Source organism: Haliotis rufescens, unplaced genomic scaffold (genome assembly GCF_023055435.1).
Source record: "Haliotis rufescens isolate VD_foot unplaced genomic scaffold, xgHalRufe1.0.p SCAF_1, whole genome shotgun sequence".
NCBI lineage: Eukaryota > Metazoa > Mollusca > Gastropoda > Lepetellida > Haliotidae > Haliotis > Haliotis rufescens.
In genome coordinates, this window is record NW_025963779.1 from 51,528,661 (window position 1) to 51,556,564 (window position 27,904).

The window sequence follows — 27,904 nt, forward strand, 5'->3', positions numbered from 1 at the left end:
TACACACACCACACTACACACACACACTACACACACACACACACTACACACACTACACACACCACACACACACACACACACACACACACACACACACACACACACACACACACACACACACACACACACACACACAGAGACACACACACACACACACACACACACCATCAACCGGAACAGATTCCATTTTGCGCAAATTGAAAAACAGACGTGAAAATTATGTGAATGGCCCGCTGAAAATCAGTGATGACACCAGGTGTTCGCGAAAAGGGTAAGCATGTCCAACACTTCCGGTAGCACCCGCAATTCAAGTGAACCATGGAACAGAAAATCCAGTGACACGATAGTGCCTTTACATTTACTAATTCATTCAGACGCTTCAATTCGCTGTGCAGAGTTGCGTCCCTTTGACACGCCAGAAACCTATGATGGTGGATTCGATTCACAGATTCGCCCTGATGATGTGTCTAGATTTGTTCTCGAGGGTTTCACCAAAGTGGTAAACGTCTTTCCTCCCACATCAAGCTGACACACCGTGATATAATTGAAAACTGCTCTAAGGGGCCTAAACACAACTCACCCCCTCACTCACCCATGTGCCCATTTGGTCAGATGTATATGAATAGTTTAAACACGACCGCGTCAAATGTATCGCGAGGCATACATGTATAGTATTACATCTGCCAAGACATAGACGTCTGACAGTGATAACACTGAGGATACCTGAGAACAAGCCCCTTGAAAGTCAAACTGGAATCTTATCACTACAGGTGTTTGGTTTCTAAACAGAAACGAGTCGTGCGCATGAGTTGTACGTCGCAATCAGCTGTTAATTGAAGGGATCTTTCATAGGAGGTCTACAAGAGGTAGAGGTGAGGCGTTTTTTCTTATTTTTAGTTTGCGTCCGTTGGTAAATCCTGTGTGTTTCGCCAATAGCTGAATGATAACATAATGATCTGTTAACAAGGATCCTGCTGGATCATTTTACTGAGATGCTTTCGCTTTTATCTGGACTCCCGATGCAGCCAGGGCTGTATGTTTACTGAATTTAGTTAACATAGACAGAGTCATTCCAGGTTAATATTTGGTTCGTTTGTACTTGGTTAACTATATGCGTAATTCCATTTGGAAAAAAACATAACCTCGAATCGTCCCGTTCCAGTTTAGTATATTTTCTATTGTCGGGCATGTTCAAAACTTATAGAAGGAATAGTTCATAATTAGCTATGACACTCCTGCACCATGACTATCTATCTATCTATCTATCTTATCTATCTATCTTATCTATCTATCTATCTATCTATCTATCTATCTATCTATCTATCTATCTATCTATCTATCTATCTGTCTATCTTAAAGGTAGTAGTTGGTCAAATTTAAAGAATGTGTCACTGAAAATACACCTATGTTAGTAATAGTGTTTTACCTTCTAATGTCCACTCTTGCACATCGGACCGCCTCCGTGGTCTAGTGGTAGGGCGTCCGCCCGGAGAGCTGAAGGTTCGGGTTCGATCCACGGCTGCGTCATACCAAAAGACGTTACAAGATGGTACTTGTTGTTACCCTGTCTGGCGCTCGGCATTAGGGGGCTAAAACAAGGACTGGTTGGCTCGGAGTCTGTATACTGTGTCTGAGTGGGATATTCATGTTAAACTGCGGCATGGTTTCTCTGTGAGCTAGCACTAAAAATCGGCATCAGTCCGGACTAGTACAGGCAGCCACACCCACACGTGCATTCGCGTCGCTATATAAGTGCAATAATCTTGGACGCGACGTTAACCCAATTTCACATCACATACTCTTGTACATCCCTGAGTCGTTCAAGGCGGCCGGATGTTGCTATTTTCTGTAACGACAGGTTCAAGAAAATTAAGTTTGGCACAGCAACGTGTCTATGTTTGTATCCTTTTTTATGTATATTTAAGCCCGTTACTCGACCTAATAGCTGTTGGTTAAAATATACATGTGCTCACCAATTCTTGGAGATGCACATCAAATTTAATTTAACTCAAATGTATTTATTTTCAAATAACTTTGAATTATGAAATAGATACAAATATAAATGCATGTTCAATACAGAGACAGAATCAAGCATTGTCACAAACCTCAGAAAGAGATGTTGTTCCCAGATCTTCAAATGTAATATATTTCTAGTAGAAGAGAACATATTAAAGTATATTTATATAAGAAATCCAACCAATGTCGTTGGTCATGTGGGGCATAGGAAATAATGACCCAAATTTACGACAGATGTTGACAACACCTTGTTTTGTAAACAGATTTTAGGCATTTTTGTATTACAAGCAATGATGCTGTACTCGGTGAATTGGGAAGGTACCTATATCTATAGTATGTTATGAAATTATATCCTACTGGATAAAATTGTTGTCTATGCTATGACGTAGGTACCTCAGAATTTGTTGTAATATGTTGCTTTCACTTGATGATCCCGGAAGGCAAACATGGATCGGATTTGTTAGAAATAGTTTGTTTGAACATGGGTATGGATTCATTGGTTTAAATCAGGGTGTTGGAAGGCCGCAACTATTTTTAGTTTCTTTTTCATATAGATTGAAAAATGTATCACGTCAAAATTGGCTTTGTAATCTCCATGGACAATTAAAATTAAGAGTTTATGAACACTTCAAATATGTGGTACAATAAGAACAGTATCTAGTAAATATTAAAAGTCAGCTATTTAACAAAATTTTATGCTTATGTAAGTTCCGTTTTGGAGGGAAGGCGCCGCGATTAGCTGTGCAGATTTGTATTCCTTGTGAACGCCAGAAACCTATGAATGTGAGTTCGAATTCTGGTTCGCACCGATTATGTTTCTAGGTTTGCCAGCACCATACCCGTGCTCGTGGGTTTCTGAGACCTGCATCGCTTCGGACTTTCCTCCCACATTAAGCTGACACGTCGTGATATAACTGGATTACTGTTAAAAGCGGCGTTAAATCCAACTCACTCACTCACTCCCTTTTGGAAATCATAATTTTCGTATTTAGTCTGGACGATGGGAAAATAATTTTTTACGAAAAATGATCATGTTTATATTGTAAACTTTGTTTGTTTAAAGAAAGTTACCGAAGGTGAAAGACGTTTTCTGTTGATCTGTCCTTTGTATGATAATTTGATGAGTCTGAGGTGAGTGAGTGAGTGAGTGAGTGAGTGAGTGAGTGAGTGAGTGAGTGAGTGAGTGAGTGAGTGGGTGAGTGAGTGAGTGAGTGAGTGAGTGGGTGAGTGAGTGAGTGAGTACGTATTGTTTTACGCCACTTTTGGCAATATTCCTGCAAATTTCACGGCGGAGGACACCTGAAATGGGCATGACATTTGTGACATTCAACATGCATGGAAACTAGGTGCTTACACACTTCATGGCCTCAGTGTGACAAAACACGATGATATGTCTTAATACCATTTGTTGATATATATTGAAAGCAATGTATTGAATGTACAAAGGCCTTTCATTAATTTAAGGTTTACGAATTGTTTGTGAATTGTTTGTGAAATGTTAGTGAAATATGGGCCGGACACAACATTTTAAAGAATACCACCCAGCATATTAGTTTTCGACTTAAGAAAGTATCATTTAATTTGATATGATTGATTTAAATTGTTCTTTCAGGGTCAGAGAGAAAATGAACTTCACAACAAATGCTACTAAAAACGCCAATAAGGCTTTCTGGCCAGGATTTTATACTTACATCGCTAACATTCGTTATGTATTCGCGGTCATGGAAATTCTTCTTACACCCATCATCGTGTCCGCCAATATACTTTTGATTGTCTCAATCCTGAGCAATAAAACACTCAGACGGGAATTTCGCTACCTCGTGATGATAAGTATTGCTTTAGCTGACCTTCTCATAGGACTCATCTCGTGCCCATTCCGAGCTGACATGGTCTTAAAGTCGACATACCAACATGGGTGCTTGTTCTACCTGTTCATGACAGTGACGGAGTCATATGTCCAGATCTTTGTTGGAATGTGGGGTATTGTTACCATTAATTTAGATTACCTGCTAACATTATTTCATGTCAAACGACCACAGCTGAAGACGTTCCCAAGGAATTTTGTTATTGCAGTGATTCTCGGTTTGCCATGGTTAGCGATGTTCTTCGTTGTGTTACCAATAGCATATTTACATGCTAAGGAATACTTTGCACCTTTCCGCTATTGTCGTCTCATTATTCCATATGATGCCCGACAGATCGTGATGTCTCTCACGTTTATCGCCCCTGCGATTATTACCGTCGTCCAAGTGACCATCATGACATCAGTACACCTCTATCGACAAAGGACCGGAAGTGGCATGCCTTCTTTGATGACTTCACCGGAAGCGGTTCCGTTGCCATGGACATATGTTGCTGGAAGCTTGGTTACTGTCATTATGGTTGGTTTTGAACAATGCATCAACATGGCGCAGAGGGCGTTTATCCAGGCTTTAATGCCCCAGTATAAAATAATATTTTTCATGAAACACAGCAGTCATTTCCTGTCGGATTCAAAATCAGGAGTGACGCCGATTGTTTGGTTTACTATTCCCGAATTAAGAGCGGCATTCATAGAGCTTGTGAACAAATTGCCATGGAGACGAAGACTCAGGCGTTCCGACGATGCTAAAGAACAAACGGTTCGTTACAGAAATTTGTGCGAAGATACATCAATGCCTTAAGTTCGTCTGCTGGTGTGTGTTTCTGTTCACTGCGCAACTTGAACTGTTGTGAAGACAATTTGCTACAACTATCAACAAACAGTCCAATGACAAACTGCAGAATGGCCTATGAGATCATTCAATGATGAACACGTTTCTTTACGTTACAATACTGTATCACATTATCACTGGAGTGAAGCCCCACGTTATAAATTGAGTGAAATACGTAAATGTTCAGAAACCTTTTAGAGAAAGTTTTTTCTTAGTTTTTTCTTGAAATTTCAAGATACTAAGTTGAAATATCATCTTAGTTTTTTCTTGAAATTTCAAGATACTAACTTGACATTTCAAATTATAATCTTAAGATTTTATGTTATTATCTTGAAATTTCAACTGAGTATCTTGAATTTGAAACATAACGTCTTGAAATTTCAAGATAAATAAAACAAACAACAACAAATGGCCATAAAGCCTAAGGAAGCCCCTTAGGGCCATTTGTTATTTTCTTTTTTTTCTTGAAATTTCAAGATAGTAATTTGAATTTTCAAGATTGTAGCTTGAAATTTCAAGATACCAAGTTGAAATTTCAAGATGTTTTGTTGAATTTTCAAGATACATACTAAGTTGAAATTTCAAGATAATGATTTTGAAATTTCAAGATAATAAGTTATTATCTTGATTTTTTAATATCATTATCTCGAAATTTTAACTTATGTTTCTTGAAATTTAAACTTTTCAAAAGTATAATTGGGTGTTGAGTGTGACAGACACTGATCCACGATCAGTTTAATGTGTGAATAAAGTCGATTTGAAGAAGTGTTATATTTAGAGGTTATTATATACAGTTTTCATATCATACCCCGTATCAGTCCGAGACCCCAATAACAGCCCTCTGGCCTTTGTTTCTGATATGGAGTATGATATGAAAACTGCCATATAGTAACCTTTTTCTCATAAACCATTACATCAAACTGTTATTGTATCTATTTGCAAGTGAATGCAATAAATGTTCACCTTGTTTGGAAGACATTGTCACGGGAAAGCTAGCTGAGCAGAAGACGCAAAAAGGGGCGTAACTATATTACAAATAGGGCTTAATATCGTCACCCTTTCAAAATGCATTGACTAGCCGGGTACCACCCGGTCTTCCAACACTGTGCCCAACTTGGGGTATAGAGGAGTAAGGGATAAGTGTATAGTCTGTATTAAACTGTGTCCAGCTTTTCAAAGAAAACTAAAATAAATAGTGTATCACTATTACCTTGTCAAGGTAGACACAATTTTATGGATAACAACTTCTTTAAGATTGTAAAAAGCGACGTTTCGGTATAGATCCTTATACCGTTGTCAAGCAAGACTGAAAGAGGGACATAGTACAGAATATAAAAAGTAGGTGGAGGATTAACAGTAGAGTATATTCTGTACTATGTCCCTCTTTCAGTCTTGCTTGACAACGGTATAAGGATCTATACCGAAACGTAGTTTTTACAGTATTAAAGAAGTTGTTATCCCTAAAATTGTGTCTACCTTGTCATCCGTCAACTTCTAAGTAATGCCTATCAAACAATTCATTATTACCTTGTATATATTTCGCGATACTTTTTAATATTTTTCACAAATTATCCTTAACAACGGAAATCCTCATATTGGCAAGTCGGTAGGCACGATATAGCTCGTTTATCACGACACTTGTCGAACGCACCGGCGTTCCCTCAGCAAACTCATTTACATGAACCTTAAATTACGTAATCCTAGATACATGTTACATCAACCCTTCGTCTCTGATCAAGCGTCGATACATATTCCCTCATAAGCAGGCACACGTTCAACGATCTTCCAAACTATAATTACAATCAGCTTTGTTCGACAATTCTGATATTACCATCTTTCCATTGTATTCTCCTGTCGTGCATACATGGTTAAGAGTTAAAACCTTTTCCCTTGGCAGCAGACATATGTTTAACCATGCTAAACAGTAACTAATATCATCTCTCATTAGGCCAGGCTGACACTAGTGGCTTACCACATACATACTGCGAGTTGGAAACTTTCTCGGCTATGGCCAGATACCATGGTGTCAAACCCACAACATCAGAGAAAATATTACTGTTATACAATAGAGCTGTGAGGGTATTTAAGTCCCTGCTTGAATAAACACACTTGCTTGAATAAACCTTGGACCCCACATCTCTCTCCTCTCTTGTTTCAAGGTAAGAACATTTAAATACTTTTTTTTGTTATTTTATGACTTAACTTCTTATTTCATTGTTATTATTGTCCAGAAAATGTGAGTGTTAATTTTGAATAAGTGAATCAGTATTGTCATAGTGTAACGTTCAATCTTATGAGCATATATATGTTTGTTCTTAACGGCTGCTTATAACATAGTATTTACGGTTTAATACTTAGGCGCTATCCAGTAATCTTTTACGTATACTGCGTCGTGGGCTCCTCTAGTAATATGTCTTTAATGTACAAAACCAATATTCCATTTTTATATTTCCACATCCACTATCATCCCCCTATCTATGTCTATGTTTAACAATGTATGTAGAGTCCAGATTTTCGTGCTTTAGCCTAGTGTACACGTAGCTTAGTCACAAAACGATTCCTAGGTTTAACATCACTACTATTTTATAGGTAGTTAGTTAATTCATACTTACGTCAGTTCGCTCAACAAATGTTATATGAGTTGATATTCTGTATTCTTATGTTTTATCACCATGTATATAAGTATTTAAATATTGTAATAGGTTTCCATCCTTACTCAGTTATAAACAGTAGAAATCCGCTAAATACATCACCGCGGTAATTTGAATACACTTGTATTCTCCCTTTATATTTCACGGTAATGTACATTCAAAGGCACACCACTGAAGTATACATATACAGTTATATACGGTACAAAATAACCTATGAGCCAAATACGTTACCGTAGTCATGTAAATACATTTATAGTCCTCTTTTATGTTTCGCGACAATTAAGAATTGACTTTCACTTTTTGTGAGTTCATTTGAGAATGAACCTTCATAGAGTGAGGGCCAAACATTGTATGAACGTCGTCGCAAGCTCCGACGTTCATACAGTTTGGCCCTCACTACTCATACAAAGTGACCGACAATTCTTATATTTGCTTATATTTGTTTAGGGGCGGTCGGGTAGCCTAGTGGTTAAAGCGTTCGCTCGTAACGCCGAAGACCCGAGTTCGATTCCCGACATTGGTACAATGTGTGAAGCCCGTTTGTGGTGTCCCCCGCCGTGATATTGCTGGAATATTGCTAAAAGTGGCGTAAAACCATACTCACTTACTCACTTATATTTGTTTATATCACAACCTCGAATGACGACGACCTTGATCTATATACACAGTTATATTTAGTACGTGTGACTTCATGTTTACACTGACTGTCGTACTACAACCAGCTGTATCGCGTAATAAAATAGTTCCTCCAAACGAGAGGTGACATGAGCTTATGAATGCTCAACTTGCTCAACAGGGACAACTTTTGTAGTTTCTGTACAACAAATGTACTCAAATAATATCCTCATTAGGTGAGAAAGGTCTGTTAAGAACTACCACAGTAAGTCAGTCAAAATGACAGCGCGTCGTAATACATTTACATCAAGTACAAGACGTCAAAATGGCCGACACGATAAACGTGACGGGAGAGATTTCGGAAGTTGTTCAGTCATCACTGATCAACTGGCCGACCATTGAAAGGTGATTAAAGATGTGTATAATAGACAATAATGTAAATTCATAGATTGTTGTAGACTCACTGTCAGTCTAGACACGGATCGAGTCGACGCTACGATAATTTGGAAGTGCATTTCTTCGTTTTGTTCATTAGGATGGGTCGTAGCGAGGAAATTCGTGAACAATCATAAGCCAAACTCTCTGACGTTTATCAATGTATACTGTAAAACTGAGTTCCAGATTAAAGGGTCTAAATGTTCGGAAAGAACGCTTATGTATGTATTCGCACTAGGGAATTCCCAGGGGTTTCCCCAGGAATGTGTAAGTAGTCCGTCAGTGTTTACGTCATTTCAAGAACACGGTCTCGTGTAAAATGCATGAATGTCAAATTGTTTCGTTCATACACTTATGAACGTCAATTTCGCGGTCATATGACCGAGCTCTCGTCCAATGGAAAAGTCGTATATCGTGTAAACATCAAAGAGAGTTTTTATTGTACATTGAAACGTGCATCGTTGGAGTACACAATTACCATACTCACTCCATTATCTGTTATCGTCTAGCTCTTTAGCTACAGGAAATGCACGTCGACAAAATAACATAGCCTGCGTGATACATTACCGTAGTCACCAAAATGATCACAAATTAAACTTTATATTCTCTTTAAAACTGAGCTTTATATTTTCTACCGTGTACCTTAGTATCTTTACTCTGAACAAACACCCGACTTGTTTTCCCTACAGTAATTGTCGAAATTATGATGTTATAAAAAAGTATGACTAAAACTACACATTACCAAATTAAATGTCACGAACACACTGCGCAGTTGATCGTATATGCCCTGCGTATGTATTTCTCATTCCATCAATTTGGTGTCAACGTTTGTCACATATTCTCACCTTAGTTACCCATCCCACACATATAATTGTCATGTAGGTTGTACATTGTCTATTACATGTCTATTAAAATGTTACAATTACTCAATTTATCTGTAAGCTAATGTTGATGGTCATTGTCGTTCTTATTCCAGTAAATGTATATCCCTTGTATAATAGCTATGTGCGTATTTACCGTACACACTCCAATATAACATACATTGCATTTATTCCTAGACTTAGAATAAAACTGTATTATGATTTATTACCATTATTATTAGCAGTGTATGTCGTTATTTGTAAACTGATAGCCATTTGTCATTACCGTTATTACTCTAGTAAATGCCATATCTCTTGTATAATGACTGTGTGTGCATTTACAATACGTACATATATTGCATTTATATCCAGAACTGTATTAGAAAATTATTATCATTATTATTATCATTGTATGTCATTATGATATATGCCTGAATTATAAGACACTTGCTTTAATAAACCTTGGACCTCACAGCTTTATCCTCTCTTGTTTTTTAGGCCATTCCCAATAGCTTATTCCCCCATATCGAGGCCTGACAGTAACTTGATCTGGGTCAAAGCTGACTTATTATGAAGAAAAGAAGAAAATTAATTCATCACCGTGACACGTATTATATACATATTATATATTATGTCTATTTATTAAAGATACTACTATATTACCATTGCTAACGGACAGGTCAACGTCTTGTACATCGATTATGCTCTAGGTGGGCAAAAATAAAGTCCTATTCCAGTTTCTATGCTTACTGTATGTTTAAGTATAGTATATAGACATGCATATTTTACTCTGTTTGTTTTAGTTTTCTGTAACAATCCAAAATCCCTTAATCAAATACTATACTGTAATCCTCTAGAACCAAAGTTCACAGTAGGGGTAGGCCGACTTGCTATCTCAGCCTGGCAGGGTGTGTGACACGGGTCTGGTTATCACATAGCCCATCACCGCCTTTATAGCTCTATGGCACCTGCACAATCCCTCCTATCATTGATAGGTACAGTGTATATTACTATATGACACGACTTATTACATCACGACCTGTCAGTTTAATGGAGGGGGAAGGCCAAAAGGGATGCAGCTGATCTAGTAAGTTACAAGTTTCTAGTTATATAAATAACGAATGTTAATAAATGTTACATCATAGGAGTGTATGCATGTATACGTTAATGCACACGAGAAGTATGGGCGAAGCTGTGTAGCGATGTTTGATAAGAGAACTGGAGGACGATTTAAACCATTTTCAAAAGAATATATTGCTATCTCTACTTCATGACTTTATATCGTCAGTCTTGTAACGCAAAACATTGGGTCTTTCGAACAGGATGGGTCATGTGACAGTGAATGAATCGCTTTTACCCAATACCCATTTGGTAAACCTTGAAACACAACACGAACATATTTCTGATCATGATCAGAAGTATATTTTGACAATAACCAGGTCACCAAACCCTTTTTAACCTCAATTGGGAGAAGTCTTGTTTCCAGCCTCTGTGAGTGAGTGAGTGAGTATGGTTTTACGCCGCTTTTAGCAATATTCCAGCAATATCACGCCGGGGGACACCAGAAATGGGCTTCACACATTGTACCCGTGTCGAGAATCGAACCCGGGTTTTCGGCATGACGAGCGAACGCTTTAACCACTAGGCTATCCGACCGCCCCCCAGCCTCTGTGACATATCTAAGCCAGAAAAGTTAACTCTTCCGTTAAAATCCGGAACATCATGCCATTCAAAGAACTAAAACCCGGTAGGCCCTGACAAAGTCGTTCACACTGTATATATAAAATGAAAATATATTAGGAACAAAGAAGTAAACGTTTACACAGCGTAACATAATAACAAGAGTAAACAATTAAAGCATGTTCGCATTTATTTCGAGCAGTCATAATTGGTTAATGAATGTGTGACCCTAATTAGCCCCACATGTGTCTGAGAACCGAGACATTGAGGTAATACTACCCTTTACTTATCAAGGCAATAACGCCCCTTGTATTTGGAGCTGAATGCACAACAGGCAACAACACAGGCGACGACGCTCTCAAGGTAGGTTGAACTCAAAGCAAAGAATGCATTAATATTATGGCAAACAAAAAAGTATTCTTGTAATAATTGAGCACAATTACCAAATATGCCATGTACATAAATAGTCAACCATTCCTTTCAAGCACCGGTAGTGCGGGTTGAATGATTGATTTATGCTGCAAACACAGCAGAACATCTCGAATGCAAGTCGAAATGAAATAGTGATTACCAAATACACATTAGAGATTGTTTTAACATTATATAACATGTGTACACATATAAAATATCCTTTCACTGGAAACGTTTATAAAATGTATAGATAACTTATAAACTTACGAAGCCAGAAAACGGAGGAACAAACATAGGAACGGGCGGACGAACTAAAAGAACAAATCTGATGAACACAGATCGACCACGGTTGCACTTAGATCATGTTACTTTTAGACACAGATTATTTTTTTATGCTGAGGAAAACTGTACAAAATAATAATTAAGGAACCTTTCACAGATTTGACTGCAGCAACGATAGCAATGAAACTAAACTTTGCAGTTTGTTCCCGTCAAAAGTTATATTGGTTTCTGTGGCATTCTTTTAGAACATTCTGTATTACGGATGATACACGACCATCTAATGAACTGTGTCAGGAAGTGACTGTGATGTGAGGCCTAACATGCATGTAAGAACGTTTGTCGTTTTCTGATGAAAACTGTCTCAAACAATATTGCATGTGATTCATCTCTTTCAACCTTTCAATGGAATGAATATTTAGATTCTGATAACTTACATTTCAGGCCTCAATTAGGAATGCTGTGTTAGAAACGCTTTGGCATAAGTGTGTGTGTCCTGTAAACATAAACTTTCCTGTGGTGAATGACAAAAAGGAGATCAGTTGGTCAGGTTCTGTGCCTTAGCTGATTATGTGTCATCGTGTGTGTAGTCACACTTTTTGCGTTTAATAGCAATTTAGGCTGAACTGCCACTGTTTGGGACTCAAGTCTGTACGTAGGGTATGGTAGAATTACACAATATCATGATAATCAATTAACAAAGATGGCTGCAAGTGTGCTAATACATATACATGTAACCATTTGGCAGAAATGGCAAAATTGATATGTGTGTGCTTTTTTAAGAAATATCCTTCTTGCTGGCTATAAACATCGTCATTGAGGTTAGATCGCCATGGCTGCGATCAGGGTAAGGTGACTGTCGCGGTTACATGTTAACATGACAGAGCGTGAGAATCGAATTAGGTAAATCAATACATGCCACTTATCTTCATACTCCATTAGTCTGATATCTTGACTAAGGAAGAAGAAGGTAAGTAAGAACATTTTTATATAGGTATCTTGGTATAGGTATCCTGATTGGAGAAGTATATTCTAAAATATAAATAGGTACATGTAGAACTTATGTTCCAAAAACTCAATTTGCTGTGAAGAGTAAATTTATGATAGACATTGATAATACATGAATTTCAGTTAATGTTAAAACAGTTTTGTTTCTTGGCAAGATTCCAAGATTTGGGGTTGGCATAGCGTTTTCCTCTTACGATAGTGAAGTTTGGATAAAATACCCTTCCAGCCCTGTGAGGGTCCATGGATATATTTTTGTTGACGGAGGACGATCCTAACAAATAAAAGGTATTTTCACATATTATTAGATTTAGAAACCAGTACATAACGTGTTAGGATTTTTCACAGTTGGACAAACGGACCTGTTTCCTTACTCCATATTCCTTGTTGGTGGTGAGGTATGAAAATAGTATAATTGCATATTATTTTCAAAGTTTCTTCCAACACTTTGTGCCGTAACAATGTGTATTATTTTAAAGTCGTTCAATTCCTCATCCGCTCATACCTATTGCAAATCTGATAGTTATACATCTCTTTCATTAGGAAACAGCACATTAACATTATGTTCTAGATAAAATTCCTTAACTTGATTATAACACTCCATTATTTAACATTAAACAACCAATTATATAAACAACTTCAACAGGTTTGATTTTGTATTATTCCAAACTCCTCATTAACTTGAACAGTGGACTGTTACATAAACAGATAAAGCTAATTCCGCGAATCTAAGCAAGCATATTAAACCCGCACTAAAACCACTATCCATGGAAACTCTATCCATCTAGATTTGACGCCAACTTTTGGAATATTGGTTACAACATATTATGTGTTTTTTAACATGAACTCAACGATAAGTCAGTGAGTGTAACACTGTAGTCAGCAATATTCGAGCTATATCACTGTCGCGTGTAAAAAAATCGGTTCTGGTCCAGTGGTTGATATTATGAGCATCCTCAGGATACGATGTTGTTGTTGTATGTTGCTTAACGCCGCACACAGCAATATTCCAGCTATATGACGGCGGTCTGTACATAATCGAGTCTGGACCAGACAATCCAGTGATTGACATCATGAGCATCGATCCACGCAATTGGGATCGGTGACATGCATCAATCAAGTCAGCGAACCTGACCACCCGATCCCGCTAGTCGCCTTTTACGACAAGCATAGTAGAATAAATGTTCCATGGTGCCAATTCTAAGGCATAGAGAAAAACAAGACCTGTACGTTCCATTTAAATTCAACGTATTCATTTTTATATAGATGTGTTACTGAAGTTATGGTTTTTTTTCAGTTCACTTTCAAAATGAACAACACTAACTTCAACGGTACCTCGAATTTTACAGGATCAACACGCCGCAAATATGATTTATCCGCTCTCAACACCGCCCTTGCTGTCAGCGAGGCAGTGCTTATACCAGTTATAATCATTGGCAATCTTCTCCTCATCTTCTCAATACTCAACAATCGGACACTCAGGCAAGACTTCCGCCACCTTGCGATAGTCAGCATAGCCACAGCTGACCTTCTCGCGGGACTGATAACCTGTCCAGTTATTGCGGACATGAAAGCCAACAATCATAGACGACAACATGGATGTGCAACCTATTTGATCATATCCACCCTCGACTTCTATGTACAAAAGTTTGTGGTGACATGGGGTATAATAAGCATCAACGCGGACTATTTGCTAACATTGCATCGTGTGAAGATGCGGTTATCTCCCTTGATACGGAAATGTGCCATTGGTATTTGTTTGGCGCTGCCCTGGCTTGCTATGCTATTTGTTGTTTTACCAATCGCATATACTCATGTTGGCAGCGTATCCTTATCATATATATGTATACTAAGAATGTCTCCAGCTGCAACATTATTGGTGACGTGCTTCGCGTCTGTTGTACCGTCCCTAATAGCTGTTCTGCAAATTATTCACATGATCATATTGCACTGTTGTAATTCAAGAAGACAAATACATCCGGTCACCACCGATGCTGGGTCGAATAAGAGTCCTTGGATTTTCGTATGTGCAACTGTGGCCACGATCCTGTTGATTCTACCGGAAGAAGCAGCGCGATTGATAAGAATGAAACTGATTCATCAATTGGATATTCACGTATATGTAGCAATTGTGTATTCAATTGTTGCTCTGGCAGATGCAAAAAGTGCAGTTTTGCCTTTCATCTGGTTTATGGAGGCAGACATGCGGGCTGCAGTGCAGGAGCTGTACAACAGGTTGCCGTGGAGAAGTTCTTTTCACAGGTGTAGAGCAAGAGGTGACTTTGTTGTAGATTATAAGAACTTCTAATTATGGCAGTTGTATAATATGAAACAATCTTTATCTAGCTGCCTCAAGTGTTACAATCTTTGGTACTGATGGGTACTTAATGGGGAAATACATACATTGTCAATCTGTTCAAAGTACGTTTTTGTCTTTTCATTTAAGTGAAATGTGTTATATGGAGTTTTTTTATAAAGACTTTTTGCCACAAATATGACACATGTTATGTTACACCTTCTTCGTGTAGCACTCGTACGCTTCAGTGACTATTGAAGAAATATTGGATGGACAACTTTCCCGAAATGTACAACAGTGTATTCATATTTCACCAGCAATGCATGTGGGGTAGTATCGCCATGCGATTTTGTGTTATGTTTTAATGTTGACAGTTGTTGTTTGAAAGTGTACCAAATAGTCGAAGGGCAGTCTCGAAAAGTGTAAATTTAGTATATATTGTTGACAAGTGGGGCTGTAATATCAAAAAAGCGTTTTGGCAAAGTGTTGATCCTCTAATAATGATCGTGGCTTGTGTATATTAACTTATTTCGGGATACAATTTACATTTTAATACCATAATGTCGCTGGAATAGGTCTATCTGATGCATTTGTAAATTTGTTTGGGGTTGGCCATGTGACTGAATGGCCCTATGTTAGTCGTCAAATACAGGAGCCAAGATAACCAGCCACGTCAGCCAGAAACCAGCGATTTACATACACTCGCTCTGTGATAACTCGACTGCGTTGCATTTTGTTTAGTCAACAGTACATCGCAGGCAATGATTTTAACTGTCGGAGAGATATGCTACATTATGAATACAGTCTAGTTTATGTGATTACTAGAACTTGGTGAACGGAACGTCGCTCCCATTCTTTTCGCAAATAAACTACCGGGCAAAAGAAACTTATCACCTTGTTCAGTAGCTCTATTAAAAGAATCAAAGACAGGTGTTAACTATAAGATGATCATTTTAATAGAGGAAATCTTTTTCGATATCTGTACAAAAATGCAAAGCCACATCGATAGTGCACTTGCTAAAGGCCGAGCGAAAGAGACATGGGGTCAAAATAAGAAAAAAATACATTAACACGAGTCAAACAGAGCCACTCTAAAGGTACTCAAAAAAGTCAAATCCTGTGATACAACATGTCCTTAGTAGCGTGCACCAATGCACGCCAAAATACGTCTCCTCGTGGATGTCGTCCGTCAGCTGTCGATCACAATGATCCCAGAGATGCTCTATGGGAATCATGTCTGGAGAACATGCTGACCAAGGCAATACGTTGACGTTAACGTTGTGCGGATATTGCTGAACAAGTCTGGCGGTATGAGGTCGTGCATTGTCCTCCACGTAAGAATGGCACGACAACAGGTCGCAACACTTCATCTCTGTATCTTTGGCCAGTCAGATTCCCACGGATGATGACCGCCGCCACCAGAAGAGTTCACATCTTGGATGCAGTTATATTAGGTGCCAGTCGCTCTCCCCTACGTCGATAAACACGGACTCGGCCATCATTTCGGAACAAGTTAAAGCGTATTTCATCTGTGAACAACACCCTTTCCAAATCACGCCGCTGCCACAGACGTGCAGTTTTTGCCCACTGTAAGCTGCGTTCACGGTGAAGAGGGGTCAAGGACAATCCACGGAAAGCTCTGATACCATAAATGCGGAGTCGCTCTGATACCACCAATGCGGAGTCGCTCTGATATCACAATGCGGAGTCGCTCTGATACCACCAATGCGGAGTCGCTCTGATACCACCAATGCGGAGTCGCTCTGATACCACCAATGCGGAGTCGCTCTGATACCACCAATGCGGAGTCGCTCTGATACCACCAATGCGGGGTCGCTCTGATACCACCAATGCGGAGTCGCTCTGATACCACAATGCGGAGTCGCTCTGATACCACCAATGCGGAGTCGCTCTGATACCACCAATGCGGGGTCGCTCTGATACCACCAATGCGGAGTCGCTCTGATACCACCAATGCGGAGTCGCTCTGATACCACCTATGCGTAAGACCTTCTTCTGCTGATGGGTGTTCCAGTGCCGTTGACGGCACTGAATCCTGCAAAAAGTGACTTTCACATGTGCACAGGTTGTGTTTCGGTGAATGTTTTCTGATAACGTTCCAACTTATCACTCTGTCTTTATTTCAGATAAAACCTAATTTACAAGTGATAAGTTTCTTTTTCCCTTAAGTTTATGTAAAAGAATAATTGACGAGCAGTCCCCGCCGAGATTGTCAATAAATCTAAGAAATGAAAACAAAATCTTACAACGTAGACAGATAAGTATCCTTAAAGTTTACATTCAAACTCATGTTTATTAGGTAAATTTTAACATGTTTGGAAAGGTTTGTTCCTTGGTTGTCAGGAAGATAATTATCAAATAATTGATCAAAATGTGGCCTATGATATAATCTTCTGGTGTAACAAGCCTTTACAGTAGGACTGTCCTTTCATCTATCTTCGGATGTCCGTCTTAGACAAGGATGGGAACTCTAATTGTATTTTATGACAAAAGAATCACAATTCGTTATGAAGAGAGGAATGTAATCACTTATGCTAAAACGATTTTACTCAAAGAAACATTTGGAACCAAGTTGTTCTTTTGAAAGAGAAGTTGCTGACATATTATTAAAAACGTTTGTTTTAAAAACGTTAACGTGATGACTGTACGAGGATGAAACACGTCTTGTTAGTCTGCCCATCATCCCTGATAGAGCTCAGATGTCACATCAGTCATCCATTCGTTGACCATTCTCTCAAGGATTCTCAGAGGCACCGGACCATTCTTCAGCAGGAGAGCATGGAATGTCTTTAGGTCGAAAAGAGGACCTGAATATGACAAAGATAGAGTGCTTCTTAATCGTAAATATATTTGGCAAGTTGTGGTAGCGTACAGTGTACATATGTACACAGACCCCAACAGAAATGTACACGTATGTTCATCAGTCAAAGGATATTGCATACTCATGGAACAGCATTATTCCTTGGTGTGCTGTGTGTGGAAGATAACATTTATCCAAGTCAGAGTGATGAGATCTTATTGGTCCACGTGATGTTGATGAAATACTGTGTAACCCGGCTGGAGGGTAATACATTTCTCAGCGGGGTAGCAAGTTTCTTATACCCCGCCACGAGCACTACAGGCTGCACGTGCTTTTCTTAGAGACAGAATAAATCCTTTATACCCCGCTTCAAAGCAAAAAGCAGCACGTTTTTTTTCCGAGCCAGTGGATGTCACCTGACATAGCGCAACCTTGCAACAGCTCAATCGAGCAGCTGTTTTCTATCAATTTGGAATTTATTTAAATTATTTTACGATGTCATATTAAAACATGTCGGTAAGATAAATTCGTTGTAGCAGGATCCCGCGGGTAAATACTTCGAGTTATCCAAGGTTCGACACAATCGAAAAAAAATGAGTAAAGAAGGAATACGCAGGGGCCAAGCTTTCACATCGAGACAACCGTTAGTTCGACACATCAAAGTTCCACACGACTGTGTTTGACTGTATATTAAATATACAATACATACTTCAGTATGATCATACCAGAAGATAACTAGTATATTGGACTAAACATATTGCATTTGTGTACACAAAGAAAAGAAAAGAAAATATATCAAGGAACCAAATTGTTGCAAACTTGCAACTGTGTCGAGCATAACCACTTTTATTGTACCGAACATTCACTTCGACACTCACCAAGTCTTTGCATGGCTCTCTCCCTCAGCTGCCGGATCCTTATCTCTCCGATCTTGTATGAGCACGCCTGGCCTGGCCACGTGACGTACCGGTGAACCTCGCTTTCGATGTCGTTCCGGGAATATGCCGTATGTGCCAGCATGTACGACACCGCTTGTTCCTTGTCCCAACTGAAAAATAAAAATAAAAATTTACTTTTCCGCGCCGTGTACACTCAAAGAAACAAAGTAACTGTTCGCGTCCGTATTTATCATGCTGATAATTAAGCGCAGTGGTTCTTTGACTGAGTTGACGATAGACTCTTCGAGTTTTAAAGTGTTTGTACAAATTAATGCTGAAATAAAAGCAAATTTTGACTCAAATTATGGAGTTTACGCCTTAGTAGAGCTTTCAACCGCCTCCGTGGTTCGATACCCGGCCGCGTCATACCAAAAGACGTTAAAAGATGGTACTTGTTGTTACCCTGTCTGGCGCTCGGCATTCAAGGGCTAAAACAAGGACTTGTGTGCTCGGAGTCAGTAGACTGCGTCTGAGTCGGGTATTCATGTTAAACTGCGTCATGGTTTCCATGTGGGCTATCACTGATCGCCACTAGTCCGGACTAGTAGATAATCTTCAACGCGACGTTAATCCCCATTACACCTCGTAGAGCTTTCAATTTCTTCATGGTAGACATGTGGAGGACATGTTCCAAATTTGACGCATCAGTGACAAAAATATGTCCAATGCAATTCCATATTTTGGTTTGTACCATATATTTCTGTGTTTGTTCAGGAGAACAATTTACTAGCTTTGCACTTGTTTGTAACGGGTGACTACGGTATGGCAGGTTAAGCTCACCTTTCTTGAACATGTCGTCGCATCACTTTTTGATGAGTCATAAAAACGTAGTTATGATATGGCTCGGAATCTATGATGGACTTTTTATTTTGGGTCTTGTCGCCTTTTTACATACAAAAGTTGTTGTGTTAATTCTTTATAAGAGATCAAAAGGTATAATTCGACGCATGACAATTACTTAAACCCATTACTTGTATGACACTGTGCTTTTTGTTATTTGCCTCCGCCGTGATATTCCTGGAATATCGTTAAAAGCGGCGTAAAACCATACTCACTCGGCCTTATTTGCAAGCAAGTCATCAATCTATATCATCATAAATGTAATAATGTTCGGTTATCAATACATTTTCATGATCACAGTTTGTCTTTTTTTATCACGAGACAGTAGTTTATGTACGCGTGTGTCTTGCCAATTTTATCGAAGGAACGGTGTTGAAATTTGTTTTTGTGTCTGATCAAATTACCACTTAATAGTTCAATGGCATTATCAAAAGACATGTAGTTGAAAAGCCTCGAAAACTCGAACACCTTCTCCTTGTAAACTCGTTTAGTCTTATATATAGACAGTTTGGTTTCACTGCATATTGTATACGAGATACCACTTTTACATATTTTCGCTCTTAATGCTGTTTATTGTACGAAAGGTCCTCATGTGTTTAAGGTTGGAACCTGGTCTGGCCCTTCTATATACTTCTTTTTGTAATATTGAGTCCACTGTTCTATATACTGAATGTGCAAATTAAATGTAGCCTCAATTATATACATGTGTACCGTCTATATTCTGTAAATTCAGTTCATAGCCTTTGTTGTAATAAAGCTGTTCTATATTAATCAAATAAAGAAATCTGTCATTATTATATATTAATTGGGTTTCACGAGAATTGCATCACAGGAGAACGCATTGACAAAATGGTAACGACCCAGTTGTGGCCAATAGCTATGAGTGAGTGAGTGGCATTGGGTGGGTGTTGGCATAGGGTTGATGAGTGAGTGAGTGAGTGAGTGAGTGAGTGAGTGAGTGAGTGAGTGAGTGTGAGTGAGTGAGTGAGTGAGTGAGTGAGTGAGTGAGTGAGTTTTAACGCCGCTTTTAACATTCCAGTTATATCACGGCGTGTCAGCTTAATGTGGGAGGAAAGCCCGAAATGATGCAGGTCTTAGACCTATACCACTTCGGTGAAACCCACGAGCACGGGTATGGTGCTGACAAACCTAGAAACATAATCAGGGCGAACCGGGATTCGAACCCATAATCATAGGTTTCTGGCGTGCCCAAGGGACGCAACTCTGCACAGTGAATTGGGTGGATGCAGCCGGTGACCTGATGATTGTGCCACCATACTCTACGGCGTGGATAGTAATTGATGCTATCAACCATTTCTCTGCCTGATCTATATAGTTTTCAATTCTGTACATCATGATCAATCCTTAACATTGCGAACTGGCATACTACAGCATGTCACATATACGAATACTTGGATTAAACGGCAAATTCCTCATCACCTACTTGAAGTAGTGGAGTCCAGTGTCAACGACCATCCTGCTGGCGCGGAACATCTCCGAGCCGTACCGCCCCATTCTGTTGAACAAACATTTGAACGAAAATGTATATACTGGTTCATTAAGTGTGGTTTTCTGCACCTCAATATTCCATCCAGACTTATCAAGGAAGGGGAGTCCCAGAACGGCCCTGACACATGGCACGCTTGTGAGAAGCCGAACCCGGGACTACCCATTCAGACTTATCAAGGAAGGGGAGTCCCAGAACGGCCCTGACACATGGCACGCTTGTGAGAAGCCGAACCCGGGACTACGCATCCAGACTTATCAAGGAAGGGGAGTCCCAGAACGGCCCTGACACGTGGCACGCTTGTGAGAAGCCGAACCCGGGACTGCGAGGCTACCCAGGCCCACGTATACCATCAATCAGACTTTGTTGGTTATATAATACAATTATTAAATAAGAGTTAATTTGATAAGTATGTGTACAGAATTGCATCATTTTTCGTATTACTTCTTGAAGTGTGTATCAATTAACGGAAGTTATTATTACAAATACCATGCATACATAATTATGACTGTGTACTGGTTGGGTGGGGGTACTCACAGTTCATAGTCGTCCTTGTATAGCCCCATCTCCTCTCCAAGATACTCCGCGTACAGAGCCCATCCCTGCAATGTAACGGGAAACGTTCTACATACAGTCCAGCCTGACCACCCGATCCTGTTAGTCGCCTCTTACGACAAGCAAAGTCGCCTATTACGGCAAGCATGGGTTGCTGAAGACCTATTCTACCCCGGAATCTTCACGGGTCCAAAAAGTATGTCAGATACCTCACTAAAGGGTTCACCAGAAAGCATGTGAGTACAACAGACATTATGGCCGATGACTAAACCAAATGATTCCCTCTATTCTTCAAAAAGAATACTTTCTATACCTTCCAAGGGCGTGAATTAGTAATTGTATTGTTTAATAGACAGAGCCTGTCATTTTTTAGCAACGTTACATATAATATTTTCAAAACTTTAAATATTAATTCCATGACAAATAGAAAAAATCTAAACAATTCCTGAATTTATGTATTATGCAGTGCTTGACGTTTTTATTTAATAAACAAAGCATTATGAGCACGATGTCACACAATCAACCAAGTCACCAAGATTGACCACCCGATCCATTTAGTCGCCCCTCAAAACGAGCATAATTTTCAGGGGCCCCATTATAACCGGAATTCCAAACCAGTACTGAGGTACTTATAATTACAAAGTTTCATCAAGTTATGAAACTCTCATTGGAACCCAAGTCCAGACTGTTATTGCCTTAGAAACACTAAATCTAAATATTTATAGAAACCTGACTACCAAAAGGCCCCAGTTCAGCACTTCCTTGGTGTGTATACACAGTGTCACCAAGCTTATGAGTTATGAGCCGGAGAGGATCCCTACCCTCATTTGAACCTAAGTCCATTTTCACCGCAATACAACCCTGCCATCCCCAATAAGCACCTCAAAATGTCATATTATTTTCACCAGAAATAACCAGCAAAGTAGTACCTCAAGATAGGCTGTGTAAAAGGGGAATTTGAATGGTGCTTGCCAATAGTTGGTATCTTCCTGGAACTTCCGGAACGAAGGTAGGTCCGCAGCAAGAGCATATATTCTCTTATGAAAGAAATTACACATTTGTTAAACAAAATTTAGAATTTATTATCAGGTAAAATTATGCTTTATGATAATGATGATCATAAGTTCAGCAAATGTGTTTGTGTATTCAGTCTGTGGAAAACATATATGGTTATTATCACTATGATCTGATCTGTCAGCGTGAGTCACTACCTAACTGATCTGGTTAGTGTCAGCGTGAGTCACTACCTAACTGATCTGGTTAGTGTCAGCGTGAGTCACTACCTAACTGATCTGGTTAGTGTCAGCGTGAGTCACTACCTAACTGATCTGTTTAGTGTCAGCGCGAGTCACTATCTAACTGGTCTGGTTAGTGGCAGCGTGAGTCACTACCTAACTGATCTGGTTAGTGTCAGCGTGAGTCACTACCTAACGAATCTGGTTAGTGTCAGCGTGAGTCACTACCTAACGAATCTGGTTAGTGTCAGCGTGAGTCACTATCTAACTGATCTGTTAAGTGTCAGCGTGAGTCACTATCTAACTGATCTTGTTAGTGGCAGCGTGAGTCACTATCTAACTGATCTGGTTAGTGGCAGCGTGAGTCACTACCTAACTGACCTGGTTAGTGTCAGCGTTAGTCACTACCTAACTGATCTGGTTAGTGTCAGCGTGAGTCACTAAATGACTGATCTGGTTAGTGTCAGCGTGAGTCACTAAATGACTGATCTGGTTAGTGTCAGCGTGAGTCACTAAATGACTGATCTGGTTAGTGTCAGCGTGAGTCACTAAATGACTGATCTGGTTTGTGTCAGCGTCAGTCACTAAATGACTGATCTGGTTAGTGTCAGCGTGAGTCACTACATTACTGATCTGGTTTGTGTCAGCGTGAGTCACTAAATGACTGATCTGGTTAGTGTCAGCGTGAGTCACGAAATGACTGATCTGGTTAGTGTCAGCGTGAGTCACGAAATGACTGATCTGGTTAGGGTTAGCGTAAGTCACTACATTACCGATCTGGTTTGTGAGTGTATGAGTCACTACATTACCGATATGGTTAGTGTCAGTGTGTCAATGTGGGCTTAATATCAAAACAATATGTCAAAACATCCTAGGGACCTGTCTACATCCGAACAGCACAGTAACACACAAAGTTAGACATTAACACTCATAGTAACACAGTAACACTCACAGCAATACTCACAGTAACACTTACAGCAACACTTACAGTAACACTTACAGCAACACTTACAGTAACACTCACATTAACACTCATAGAAACACTCACATCAACACAGCAACACTTACAGCAACACAGTAACACTTACAGCAGCACAGTAACACTTACAGTAACACTGACAGCAACACTCACAGTAACATTTTCAGCAACACAGGAACACTAACACAAACACAGTAACACTAACACCGACACAGTAACACTCACAGCAACACTCACAGTAACACTTACAGCAACACAGTCACACTTACAGCAGCACAGTTACACTCACAGCATTACTCACAGTAACACTTACAGTAACATTTACACCAACACAGTAACACTCACACTAACACTTACAGCAACACAGTAACACTTACTGTAACATTTACACCAACACAGTTACACTCACAGCAAGACAGTAAAACTCACAGCAACACTCACAGCAACACCTACAGCAACACTTACTGCAACACTCACAGTAACACTTACAGCAACACAGCAACACTTACAGAAACACAGTAACACTCACAGCAACACTCACAGTAAAACTAACAGCGGCACTTACTGCAACACTCACAGTAACACTTACAGCAACATTTACAGCAACACTTACAGCAGCACAGTAACACTCACAGTAACACTTACAGCAACACATTAACACTCACAGCAACACTCACAGTAACACTCACAGCAACACTCACGGTAACACTCACAGCAACAATCACAGTAACACTCACAGTAACAATCACAGTAACACTCACAGCAACACTCACAGTAACACTTACAGCGGCACTTACTGCAACACTCACAGTAACACTTACATCAACATTTACAGCAACACTTACAGCAGCACAGTCACACTCACAGCAACATTTACACCAACACAGTAACACTTACTGCAACACTCACAGTAACACTTACAGCAACATTTACAGCAACACGTACAGCAGCACAGTAACACTCACAGCAACACTAACAATAACACTTACAGCAACATTTACATCAACACAGTAACACTCACAGCAACACTCACAGTAACACTTACAGCAACATTTACACAAACACAGTAACACTCACAGCAACACTCGCAGTAACACTTAGAGCGGCACTTACTGCAACACTCACAGTAACACTTACATCAACATTTACAGCAACACTTACAGTAGCACAGTAACACTCACAGTAACATTTACACCAACACAGTAACACTCACAGCAACACTCACAGTAACACTTACTGCAACACTCACAGTAACACTTACAGCAATATTTACACAAACACAGTAACACTCACAGCAACACTCGCAGTAACACTTACAGCGGCACTTACTGCAACACTCACAGTAACACTTACATCAACATTTACAGCAACACTTACAGTAGCACAGTCACACTCACAGCAACATTTACACCAACACAGTAACACTCACAGCAACACAGTAAAACTCACAGCAACACTTACTGCAACACTCACAGTAACACTTACAGCAACACAGTAACACTTACAGCAACACAGTAAAACTCACAGCAACACCTACAGCAACACTTACTGCAACACTCACAGTAACACTTACAGCAACATTTACAGCAACACTTAAATCAGCACAGTCACACTCACAGCAACATTTACACCAACACAGTAACACTCACAGCAACACTCACAGTAACACTTACAGCAACATTTACACCAACATACTAACACTTACAGAAGCACACATAGTAACACAGTAACACTTACATTAACGCTTACAGCAACACTTACAGCAACACAGTAACACTTACAGCAACACATTAACACTCACAGCAACACTCACAGTAACACTTACAGCAACACAATAAAACTTACCGAAACACTCATAGTAACACTTACAGCAACACTCACAGTAACACTTACAGGAACACTCACAGTAACACTTACAGCATCACAGTAACACTTACAGCAACACAGTAAAACTCACAGAAACACTCACAGCAAGACCTAGAGCAACACAGTAACACTTACAGAAACACAGTAACACTCACAGTAACACTCACAGTAACACTTACAGGAACACTCACAGTAACACTTACAGCAACACAGTAACACTTACAGCATCACATTAACACTCACAGCAACACTCACAGTAACACTTACAGCAACACAGTAACACTTACATCAACACATTAACACTCACAGCAACACTCACAGTAACACTTACAGCGGCACTTACTGCAACACTCACAGTAACACTTACATCAACATTTACAGCAACACTTACAGTAGCACAGTAACACTCACAGTAACATTTACAGGAACACTCACAGTAACACTTACAGCATCACAGTAACACTTACAGCAACACAGTAAAACTCACAGAAACACTCACAGCAAGACCTAGAGCAACACAGTAACACTTACAGAAACACAGTAACACTCATAGTAACACTCACAGTAACACTTACAGGAACACTCACAGTAACACTTACAGCAACACAGTAACACTTACAGCATCACATTAACACTCACAGCAACACTCACAGTAACACTTACAGCAACACAGTAACACTTACATCAACACATTAACACTCACAGCAACACTCACTGTAACACTCACAGCAACACTCACAGTAACACTTACAGCGGCACTTACTGCAACACTCACAGTAACACTTACATCAACATTTACAGCAACACTTACAGTAGCACAGTAACACTCACAGTAACATTTACACCAACACAGTAACACTCACAGCAACACTCACAGTAACACTTACTGCAACACTCACAGTAACACTTACAGCAATATTTACAGCAACACTTACAGTAGCACAGTCACACTCACAGCAACATTTACACCAACACAGTAACACTAACAGCAACACAGTAAAACTCACAGCAACACTTACTGCAACACTCACAGTAACACTTACAGCAACACAGTAACACTTACAGCAACACAGTAAAACTCACAGCAACACCTACAGCAACACTTACTGCAACACTCACAGTAACACTTACAGCAACATTTACAGCAACACTTAAAGCAGCACAGTCACACTCACAGCAACATTTACACCAACACAGTAACACTCACAGCAACACTCACAGTAACACTTACAGCAACATTTACACCAACATACTAACACTTACAGAAGCACACATAGTAACACAGTAACACTTACATTAACGCTTACAGCAACACTTACAGCAACACAGTAACACTTACAGCAACACATTAACACTCACAGCAACACTCACAGTAACACTTACAGCAACACAATAAAACTTACCGAAACACTCATAGTAACACTTACAGCAACACTCACAGTAACACTTACAGGAACACTCACAGTAACACTTACAGCATCACAGTAACACTTAAAGCAACACAGTAAAACTCACAGAAACACTTACAGCAAGACCTAGAGCAACACAGTAACACTTACAGAAACACAGTAACACTCACAGTAACACTCACAGTAACACTTACAGGAACACTCACAGTAACACTTACAGCAACACAGTAACACTTACAGCATAACATTAACACTCACAGCAACACTCACAGTAACACTTACAGCAACACAGTAACACTTACAGCAACACATTAACACTCACAGCAACACTCACAGTAACACTCACAGCAACACTCACAGTAACACTTACGGAACACTCACAGTAACACTTACAGCATCACAGTAACACTTACAGACACAGTAAAACTCACAGAAACACTCACAGCAACACTTACAGCAACACTTACTGCAACACTCACAGTAACACTTACAGCAACATTTACACCAACACAGTAACACTCACAGCAACACTCACAGTAACACTTACAGCAACATTTACACCAACACAGTAACACTTACAGCAGCACTCAAAGTAACACAGTAACACTTACATTAACGCTTACAGCAACACTTACAGCAACACAGTAACACTTACAGCAACACAGTAACACTTACAGCAACACATTAACACTCACAGCAACACTCACAGTAACACTTACAGGAACACAATAACACTTACAGAAACATTCATAGTAACACTTACAGCAACACAGTAACACTCAAAACAGCGCAGTAACACTCACAGTAACAAAG

The 27,904-nt window shown here is 39.5% G+C and overlaps 3 protein-coding genes across 4 annotated transcripts in view; 2 read left to right on the forward strand and 1 right to left on the reverse strand.

Annotated features, from left to right (window-relative positions):
- Positions 1–798: 798 nt before the first annotated feature.
- LOC124131442 lies at positions 799–6,017 on the forward strand. The gene is made up of 2 exons (XM_046494726.2): positions 799–872; positions 3,629–6,017. Exon 2 carries the CDS (start codon positions 3,642–3,644, stop codon positions 4,677–4,679), a length of 1,038 nt encoding a protein of 345 aa, XP_046350682.2. The 5' UTR covers positions 799–872; positions 3,629–3,641; the 3' UTR covers positions 4,680–6,017.
- Positions 6,018–10,851: 4,834 nt separating this feature from the next.
- Positions 10,852–17,441, forward strand: LOC124131353. Its single transcript, XM_046494572.2, has 2 exons — positions 10,852–11,313; positions 13,943–17,441. The coding sequence occupies exon 2, from the start codon at positions 13,955–13,957 to the stop codon at positions 14,951–14,953; it is 999 nt and encodes a 332-aa protein (XP_046350528.1). The 5' UTR covers positions 10,852–11,313; positions 13,943–13,954; the 3' UTR covers positions 14,954–17,441.
- The window catches only part of LOC124131352, a 36,006-nt gene continuing 23,976 nt past the window's right edge, over positions 15,875–27,904 (reverse strand). For both annotated transcript variants that reach the window (XM_046494570.2, XM_046494571.2), the window contains exons 14-18: positions 22,532–22,639; positions 21,585–21,649; positions 20,985–21,056; positions 18,641–18,810; positions 15,875–17,769 (exon numbers count right to left, since the gene is read on the reverse strand). In XM_046494570.2, coding sequence (XP_046350526.1) covers positions 17,642–17,769; positions 18,641–18,810; positions 20,985–21,056; positions 21,585–21,649; positions 22,532–22,639 — 543 coding nt within the window. In that variant the 3' untranslated portion in view covers positions 15,875–17,641. The remainder of the gene's footprint in view (positions 17,770–18,640; positions 18,811–20,984; positions 21,057–21,584; positions 21,650–22,531; positions 22,640–27,904) is intronic.

What these genes read in the sequence shown, in the direction of transcription:
- LOC124131442 (XM_046494726.2), top strand. Translation starts at nt 3,642, where the DNA reads ATGAACTTCACAACAAATGCTACTAAAAACGCCAATAAGGCTTTCTGG.
- LOC124131353 (XM_046494572.2), top strand. Translation starts at nt 13,955, where the DNA reads ATGAACAACACTAACTTCAACGGTACCTCGAATTTTACAGGATCAACA.